This window comes from Aedes albopictus, chromosome 2 (assembly GCF_035046485.1).
Source record: "Aedes albopictus strain Foshan chromosome 2, AalbF5, whole genome shotgun sequence".
In the NCBI taxonomy this organism is placed as follows: domain Eukaryota; kingdom Metazoa; phylum Arthropoda; class Insecta; order Diptera; family Culicidae; genus Aedes; species Aedes albopictus.
In genome coordinates this window covers 341,071,593-341,081,638 of record NC_085137.1, presented here as the reverse complement: position 1 = coordinate 341,081,638, position 10,046 = coordinate 341,071,593, and the positions used below count along the sequence as shown (strand labels likewise).

The window sequence follows — 10,046 nt, the reverse complement described above, 5'->3', positions numbered from 1 at the left end:
TTTTTGTATGTGATGAGTTTAAAGTAAGCACTTACTGCATTTAAAAATTCAGCGGGATTAGATGCAAGACAGCTGCAAAATTGCGATGGGCGTTAGGTGGGTGGCAGCGCCTAATAGAAGACTCGACTGTATTCATTTTTCACAAAACTGATCTTCTTAAAAAGTGGCTATAGTGCTTTTCTTACAGCTTCCTCCTCTTCTTGGCGTAACGTCCTCACTGGGACAAAGCCTGCTTCTCAGCTTTTAACTGAGAGCTTCCTCTGCCAATGACCATTTTGCATGTGTACACAGCTTACAGCTTGTAAACATATTTGATGTTTCGGATATTTTTCAAGCGAATTAAAAGCTTTGATATAGGAGTTGGCTTTTTGCGATCAGTGATCCCCGCTTTAGTTTTTATTTTTATTTTTGCCATGCGAAGCTTTCATGAATTATTTCTCTGTTTATTATATCAATTTTATGCCAGGAAAAGCGTTTACCATCCCGTGAACACAGCTTGATTGACATTTATGCCTCTCTCGCGTTGTCCACATCCGACATCCATTACTGCAGTTGTCCGGTAGGTCATCCGTGACACAATCTACGTCAGTCTTGTTCGCGAAGCGTAATTTTTATCTATTATATCCAGCTCGGGCTGTCTCGTGCAGTATACAAGCTGCTTCCGGCTTTTCTTCAATCTACTTTTCTAGCTGATGACAGCCTCGAAGCTCCCCGTAGCCGGTTTTATATGTGCGAAACGTTTGAATAAATAATCCAATTTCCAATGTACGGTGCTGCCGGTGGGTATGAGATCGCTCATAATGGTGTTGGAAATATTCAACATCATTTTATAGGTCTAATGTTTTAATGGAAATTAGTATTAACGCACTAAAATACAGCATGTCTCTCCATTTGCACAGTCATTCGCAGGTCGAATCAACCACACAGCATTACAGTTGGCCATGCATTCTCCTTGATGATCTGCACAAGTCATGTTCATTCGGGGAGGTTTCACTGAAAATAGGACAATAAACGGGTTTAGTATTTCTTAGTTATCCAGAAATTGACGCAATAAAAGTACCGTCAAGTCACCATTCACCGTGGATCTAAGAAAATTTGAGGCGAATAAAGGCTGTCGTTTTACACCAATCTTATAAACATTGTATCGCTGTTAATTGCCTTCATTATAGGTTAGAATTAAAGTAATAACCACAAAAGTAGAAAAATTTTCACAAAAATGGATGATATAGTACATTTAATAGAGGATGGGAAGGTCGCCTGATTCCGTGGTAGGTCAGCATTCACCGTGTATCGGAAGATTTTTTTCTTTTGTTTTTTTTTTTGTTCAAAACCACCTAGCAAAGTCAATTCTCTTCGTTTATATTCATTTTCAGTAATAACATTTTTTTCTACTTATATGAGGCAACATGGGTCACGGTGAATGGAGACCACTGATTTCTACGATACCCATTTACCGTTCCCTTTTGTTTCAAGAAAAAAAAATGAGTGGAATCGTACTTTCTTGGTAAACTTGCTTCGATAATGCAAAATATATACCTGATAGGTGAATTTAATTGCTTCTTGGTGAAATAATATCGTTACTACATTTAGTTAATCGCCTAAATCACGTAAGCGCAGTTTTTTTTTTTACTACGAATGCAATGACTGAGCTAAATATTGCTTCATATTATATAAACACATTTTAGTGTCAAAATGGTACTGTTACTGCCAGCACTGCCCCGCGGTGTCATCGGGACTGAACTGTTCCGACGAAGGCAGAATTGTCAACTACGCTCGGTGACAGGAAGGATCTGGTGGACGGAGAGTTCATTGTTGATACTACCGAGTGCAAAACGTGCAACTTTTTGAACTAACGTCTAGTGCATTGCTTAAACTAACTTAAATCTAGCGGTATCACAGTTGGTTACAGTTCGTTTATCACAGTTAGATATCACAGAGAGTCGGTGGCCAAATAGATAATAGGCGAACGCAGACGAATTTGTAAAAGGCTCAAACCGAACAATTGTAAGTTGTGGCACTATAAACTATAAAACTAAATTAAACTAATCAAAATAAATTTGCAGCTTAAAGCTGATTTCGCACCAAAATTAGAGTTTGCGGACTGCTTGAAAGAGTCGGAAAAGAGCTCCCCATTGTTCAGTGAACAAACCTTTAAGAATTGTTCGTCATGTCGAATGCGGAACAAACGGCCAACACCTCTAACCCGAAAACGCCGGAAAATAAAGAACGAACTACCAATTGTGTATGCTGTGATCGTCCGGAGACGATAGACGATTGTGTCCAATGCGACCAATGCAACGGGTGGTGGCACATGGTGTGCGCGGAGGTTACGGCTTCGGTAGCAGATAGATCGTGGACCTGCGGGCACTGTTTGCCGCTCAGCGTGTCCTCCCGAACAACGTCGTCTAGTATTAGGGCGGCACGTTCGGCCTTGAAGAAGAAGCAACTGGAAGACCAGCAGGCAATGGAACAACGTCATCTCGCCGAGAAGTACAAGTTAATGGAAGAAGAGCTAAATGAGATGGACGAAATCAGCAGCAACCGTAGCAGGATAAGCAAAAGGACGAGCTTAGACAGGGTGAAGCAGTGGCAACGGAAGTGCGCAGAACAGTCTGGAGACAAGCAAGGACTTCCTGTGGACGGTCAACCTGTGGATGGTGCTTCTACAATTTTGCAGGGGGGATTATGCAACCCACAGGATTCAGGAAAAGCCATTCTTGAGCGGCCAGCTGACCAGTTGGACATCAATGTATCTCTACCAAACCCGGCGAGTCAAATTCGAGATCAGCGGGCTGAAGTCGTCGGAAAGCTAGATGCGGTGCAACAAGCTAGATCAGGTGCCATCGTCGCTGGTTGTCGACCGGATTCCGGGTTCTACAGGCCTCCGCTGAACTCCACGGAAAAATCGCATTCTTTCCCGAGGCTGAGCAATGCTACGTGTGACCAGCAGCAGTCAACCGGTGCGATCCCTAAGCAGCAGAAGGTCTCGATCAACCCAGGTAAAGTCGACTCTCAATGCCCCCCCGTAGCACATCAAGGTAAGCCACTTTTCGAACCACCGAATTCTATATGTATGCCACCAAGATCCGATAACTCCCTCCAACAAATCATTAAACAGTTCGGAAGCCTGGCACCATCAGCCACGGCTTCCTTCCGAACAAATATACTACCACCTGGTACAAATACGGGCCATAGGCCACCGGCAAATCCGTTGCTAATACTAGCGGAACCGCCGAATGTTGGCTCTTTGCCACATGGACATACGATTCCATATTATGAATCAGTTCCCCCTTTAGTGGAACCACAAAATGTTGGCGCCTCGCCACAAGGTAATCCGGTTACTTCTATCGGAACAGTTCCCCCACCGCCGGGACTACCGATCGTTGATAACTTCACTCCTTCCCCCTCGCAGTTGGCCGCACGACAAGTCATGTCGCGCGACCTACCGACATTTTCTGGCGATCCCGCAGATTGGCCAATATTTATAAGTAGCTTCATGAACAGTACGCTGGCATGTGGGTATAACAGCGCAGAAAATCTCGCGCGCCTCCAACGTTGTTTAAAAGGGCCCGCGTACGAATCTGTCAAAAGTCGGTTGTTGCTTCCAGAATCAGTGCCTCAAGTGATAGATACGCTTCGCTTGTTATACGGACGACCAGAATTGTTAATCAGTGTTCTACTACAGAAAGTGCGCAGTGTTCCGTCACCGAAGGCAGAAAAGTTGGAAACGATTATTGATTTCGGTTTGGCCGTCCGAAGCCTTTGTGACCATTTGGAAGCCGCTGGCCAACATGAACATCTTTCGAACCCAACCCTGCTGATGGAAATGGTGGATAAGCTTCCTGCTCACACCAAACTGCAGTGGGCAGAGTACATACAGCAGCATCCAGTTGTGAACATGAAGATATTTGGCGATTTCATGCTACGAATTGTTACAGCCGTTAGTAGAGTGACAACGTACGTTGGGAACATCGATCATCAGAAAGCGAAGCAGAAGGGATCTGTGTATGCCCACACCAGCGAAACAGAGCCGATGTACGAACCAGAACGGGAGGAGAAGCGACCGTGTTTTTGCTGCCGGAAACCAGGTCACCGTGTGGCAGAGTGTGCTGTATTCAGGGCGTATACTGTAGACGATCGATGGAAGTTTGTTCAACATATGGGATTGTGCCGCAGCTGTCTCAACAATCATGGAAGGCGAAGCTGCAAAAATGCGATGCAGTGTGTATTTGAAGGATGCCAATATCGCCATCATCCGCTGTTGCATTCAGATCGAAGCGACAGAGTAAGTGAGCGACCTACTCAAGGATTGTCCACGGTGCAGCATCATACACATCGACATTTCAAGCAAACGTTGCTGTTCCGCATAATTCCTGTTGTCATTTCCGGACCGCGAGCTACCGTCGAAACCTTCGCCTTTTTAGATGATGGCTCGGACCTCTCGCTCATCGAAAGTAAGCTAGTGGAGCAGCTGGGCATCGACGGCTGGAAGAAACCCTTGTGCCTAAAGTGGACGGGAAATGTCAGCCGGATAGAACAGGAGTCTAAACACGTTCGAGTGGGAATCAAAGGAGTGAACAGTCAGCAACAATTCGCACTCAACGATATCCGAACCGTCGAAGAACTCACACTTCCAGAACAAAGCCTGGACTATGACAAGCTGTCGCAACGCTACCGCTACCTTCGAGGCTTGCCGGTGAACAGCTACGATAGAGCGGTTCCTCGGCTTTTAATAGGCGTCAACAATGCCAGCTTAACTGTCCCACTACAGGTTAAAGAAGGTAGAAAGGATGAACCAATTGCAGTGAAGACCAGGCTGGGATGGTGTATCTTCGGCGGCCGAGGCAGTACAGCAACTCACTCGCTGAACTATCATGCCTGCGAATGCTCAAATGATCAGGAGCTACACAATTCTGTGAAGGAGTATTTCGCGATGGAAGATGCAGGGACTAGGTCAGCGGTTGTGCTAGAATCCGAAGAAGACAAGCGTGCTAGAGAGATCATGGAGCAAACTACGACTCGCGTGGGTGAGAAGTTCGAAACGGGCCTGTTATGGAAGTATAACGACATCGAATTCCCAAACAGCTACAGCATGGCGATTAGGCGCTTGGAGTGCTTGGAGCGCAGAATGATGCGAGATCCCGATCTAGCGAGGAACCTGAAAAATCAGATTTTGGAGTACCAACGCAAAGGTTATGCACACCGAGCAACGGAAGAAGAACTTGCCGAAGCGGACCCAAAGCGAGTGTGGTATCTTCCACTAGGAGCGGTGATGAATCCAAGGAAACCTGGGAAAGTGCGGTTAATATGGGACGCGGCCGCTAAAGTTGATGGAATATCCCTAAATTCAATGTTGCTTAAAGGCCCAGACCAACTCACGTCGCTTCCAGCCGTCCTTTCGAGATTTCGGCAGTACAAGGTGGGCGTATCAGCAGATATCAAAGAGATGTTCCACCAGCTGGTAATTCGTCGACCAGATCGTCATTCTCAACGTTTCTTATTCCGAAACAGTCCGGAGGAAATGGTGGGTATCTACCTAATGGATGTGGCAACCTTTGGATCCTCTTGTTCGCCAGCGTCGGCGCAGTTTGTTAAAAACAAGAACGCTGAAGAATTCGTTGATCTGTACCCTCGTGCTGTAGAAGGGATTATAAAAAATCATTATGTCGACGACTATCTCGATAGCTTCGAGAACGAAGAGGAAGCAGAACGGGTGTCACAAGAAGTCCGAACTGTACACCAGAAAGGAGGGTTTCTACTCAGAAATTGGCTGTCCAATAGCACCAGCGTTCTTAGTGGACTGCGTGAGGATGAACTAAAAGCGAGTAAGAGCATCTGTAAAAGCGGAATGGAGAACAGCGATCGGGTTTTGGGAATGTTATGGCAGACGACTGAAGATACACTGCGATTTTCCATGGAGGTAACAGAAGAAATACAGAAGGTGATTGAGAAAGGTGATCGACCAACCAAACGTCAAATGCTGCGATGTTTGATGAGTATATTCGATCCACTGGGACTTATTAGTGTATTCCTCGTTCACGGAAAAATCCTTCTCCAGGATGTGTGGCGCGCCGGACTGCAGTGGGACGAAAAGGTGCCAGAGGAGATCTTCCAACGTTGGGTGAGATGGACCGGCATGTTCCCTAGAATCGAAAGTTTGTGCATCCCACGATGTTATTTTCAAGGAGCAACAGCACAGATTTATGAACGGCTACAACTACACATTTTCGTTGATGCTAGCGAATCTGCCTTTTCTGCTGTAGCATACTTCAGGGTTGTCCACATGGGAGGTGAACCAGAATGCGCCATAGTCGCGGCAAAAACAAAGGTCGCTCCACTGAAGCCTCTCTCAATTCCTCGTCTGGAACTTCAAGCTGCAGTTCTCGGTAGTCGATTGATGTCGTTCGTGCAGGAGAACCACAGCGTCGAAGTCAAACAGCGGTTCATATGGAGCGATTCCGCAACAGTTTTGGCATGGCTACGATCTGACCATCGCCGTTACAAACAATATGTGGCCTGCCGAATAGGAGAATTACTGTCAACAACAGATGTAGCAGAGTGGCGATGGGTTCCCAGTAAGCAAAATCCAGCGGACCGTGCAACAAAATGGGGAAAGAATGCTTGCCCTGATGCAAGCGATGCATGGTTTAAGGGACCGGAATTCCTTCGACTGTCCGAAGAACATTGGCCGAGGCAACCATCAATCTCAAACAAACCCGAGGAAGAACTAAGATCATGTTTCCTGATTCAAGGATCAACAATCTCAGAGAGCGTAGTAGATTTCGACAGATTTTCCAATTGGCGACGGCTTCTAGGTGCAGTAGGGTATGCACATCGTTTCGTGGACAACTGCAAACGCAAACGTCGAGGAGAAAGGCTCGAACTACTACATTTGACCCAAGACGAATTGAGGAAAGCGAAGAATACTGTGCTGCGAAACGTGCAATGGCTGGACTTTCCAGATGAGATGCTTCTACTTTCGAAAAGACAAGCCGAGTTACCTAAAACTAGTACCTTGTACAAATTGACACCTACAATTGATGAGTGTGGAGTACTTCGTGTTGATGGAAGAATCGGTGCAGCTCCGAATGCATCATTCGACACCAGGTTCCCGGTGATCCTGCCTAGGAAGAATTCGGTGACGAAACTCATAGTTGAAGATTTCCATAAAGCCTTTCATCATGGGAATTCCGAAACAGTTGTGAATGAAATCAGACAGTTCTACCACATCTCTCGCCTGAGGACTGTAGTGAAGCAAGTGTCAATCGCGTGTCAATTGTGCAAAGTAACGAGAGCGCTTCCGAAGATTCCACGGATGGCGCCGCTACCAATCGCTCGTTTGGCGTCATACACTCGACCATTCACGTACACGGGCATCGACTTTTTTGGACCGTTGCTGGTGAAAGTAGGAAGGAGTTCTGTTAAACGCTGGATGTGTGTCTTCACCTGTCTTACTATACGAGCCGTTCATGTAGAAGTTGCACATAGTCTGTCTACTTCATCGTGTATAAAATGCATTCGACGGTTTGTCTGTCGCCGAGGAGCACCTGCCGAAATCTACACGGACAATGGCACTAACTTCCAAGGGGCTGAACGACAATTGCGGGAACAACTAGCGGAAATACGTGACGGATTAGCAGTGACATTCACCAATACGGACACAAAATGGATGTTCATCCCTCCAAGCGCACCCCACATGGGGGGTGCATGGGAGAGGATGGTGCGGTCGATAAAAACAGCCATGGAAGTAGCATACAACTCTGACAGGAAACTGGACGACGAAGGATTGGAGACACTGGCCGTCGAAGCTGAGAGTATAGTTAACAGCCGGCCACTTACGTACTTGCCTTTGGAGGCCACTGAAGCCGAAGCTCTTACTCCGAATCACTTCCTGCTAGGAAGTTCTAGAGGTATTCGCCAGCCTGCTGTACCAGTTAGTGATCCTGCTGTAGTTGCGAAAAAATCCTGGAATCAAATACAACAGCAACTTGATGTATTCTGGAAGCGTTGGATTCGGGAGTATCTACCCATGCTGACCAAGCGGATGAAGTGGTTTGATGAAGTACCGCCTATAGCAGTAGGAGATCTGGTCTTAATCGTAGAGGACGTTCGGAGGAACGGTTGGATTCGTGGCCGAGTCAAGGAAGTGGTTGCTGCTAAAGACGGAAGAATCCGTCAAGCTATTGTGCAAACGGCGAGGGGGATGTTGCGTAGACCGGTGTCGAAGTTGGCCGTGTTGGAGGTTGAGTTAGGTGGTAAAACTGGAACCGGTGGCCAGTGTTACGGGGGGGAGGATGTTACTGCCAGCACTGCCCCGCGGTGTCATCGGGACTGAACTGTTCCGACGAAGGCAGAATTGTCAACTACGCTCGGTGACAGGAAGGATCTGGTGGACGGAGAGTTCATTGTTGATACTACCGAGTGCAAAACGTGCAACTTTTTGAACTAACGTCTAGTGCATTGCTTAAACTAACTTAAATCTAGCGGTATCACAGTTGGTTACAGTTCGTTTATCACAGTTAGATATCACAGAGAGTCGGTGGCCAAATAGATAATAGGCGAACGCAGACGAATTTGTAAAAGGCTCAAACCGAACAATTGTAAGTTGTGGCACTATAAACTATAAAACTAAATTAAACTAATCAAAATAAATTTGCAGCTTAAAGCTGATTTCGCACCAAAATTAGAGTTTGCGGACTGCTTGAAAGAGTCGGAAAAGAGCTCCCCATTGTTCAGTGAACAGGTACTGTAAAAGGTTTCTAACCCGCGTTTTGACATGGTAACAATCCATTGGTGTTGTGTTGGTGAAATTAAAGTGAAATTGTCATACCATTCCATTGTAATATGGAAATAATGAAAAAATATTCGAAGGCCCACGGTGAATGGCGACTTGACGGTACATTTGATATAAGAATGATGTTCGGTATTCATAAAATCCGAGACCACGGTCAAAATTTCATTTGTAGCTTTCAATTTTGGATTTTCAGAACGTTATTTTCAATATCCGGGGGTGTCAACCCCTCACCCAATAAAATAATCCCAAGAATACTGCATTATTTCAGAGTGTAACATTTTATTGAGCAGAAGATTTTCGGAACGTCATTTCTTGTTACAGTAGACGTTCGCTAGGTGCAAACGCTTTAACTGCAATTCATTTTAACTGCAAGTCCGCTAAGTGCAACAATTTTGAAGTTATCGCACCGCTATTCGTCAAAATGAAATGTTAACCGCGATGCGATGTTTTTTGCATGAGCTTTTGTTGGAATGCGATGTTTTTTGAATGCACTTTGGTTGCATTCTGCGGCAACTGACAGTTATGTGACGTCTGTCAGTTGTTGCAGTTATCAAATTTCATTTGGTGAGTAAAACGTAAACATGTTGCACATATCGAATGTCTACTGTAATATGGTTGGACACCTGAAATTTTCTCTATATCCCTTTCATGACAAACCAGCACAATTGTGCAGTTGAGTGGTAACAGTTTTGCATATTTTTTCATCTGCTTAGACTTTGTTTTATGTGATGTAAACTGTTTCAATAATTCAGCCATTACTAAAACTTGTATGTGTGCAAACAAACTTTTGTTTACGTTGCCTGTGAGATTTACCACAACAAGGAGAACAAAAAGTGGTCAAAAACCGTAAAACATGAAAAAGTTTTATCTGTCGCATATTTTTTATTTCCGATTTATCTAGGTAGTCATAGCTAAAAATCGAAAGATAGGAGTGGTTCTTTCAAATGAGGGAAAATAATTGTTACACAGACAAACATACGTAACTCTTAGGCGAAATTCATGAAAAACTTTTGCCAGGTGTCTTTTTCATGAGCACACTGTCACCTGTTGGTAGAACCGCACGAGACACTCTGTCGGCCATGATTGATTTCGATTTGACGTTTGTCTAACACGCACACTACTACACAAATCGCCTGTAGTTTTTGTTTGCATCATTCAGCAACGTGTACACTGCCAAATGTCAAAACGATCGAACACTAGCGCCTCTGGTGGAAGGATCGCGGAAATCAAAGGAAATTTTAATTGATCGTTA

General features: G+C 45.2%; 2 protein-coding genes across 2 annotated transcripts in view; one reads left to right on the top strand and one right to left on the bottom strand.

Annotated features, from left to right (window-relative positions):
* Nucleotides 1–454: 454 nt before the first annotated feature.
* The window catches only part of LOC109431702 (U-scoloptoxin(19)-Sm1a), a 65,576-nt gene continuing 55,984 nt past the window's right edge, over nucleotides 455–10,046 (bottom strand). Inside the window, exon 3 of the mRNA XM_062852628.1 lies at nucleotides 455–993. Coding sequence (XP_062708612.1) covers nucleotides 860–993 — 134 coding nt within the window. The 3' untranslated portion in view covers nucleotides 455–859. The remainder of the gene's footprint in view (nucleotides 994–10,046) is intronic.
* On the top strand, nucleotides 1,706–8,728 carry LOC134288278 (uncharacterized). The gene is made up of 2 exons (XM_062852627.1): nucleotides 1,706–2,004; nucleotides 2,064–8,728. Exon 2 carries the CDS (start codon nucleotides 2,168–2,170, stop codon nucleotides 8,333–8,335), a length of 6,168 nt encoding a protein of 2,055 aa, XP_062708611.1. The 5' UTR covers nucleotides 1,706–2,004; nucleotides 2,064–2,167; the 3' UTR covers nucleotides 8,336–8,728.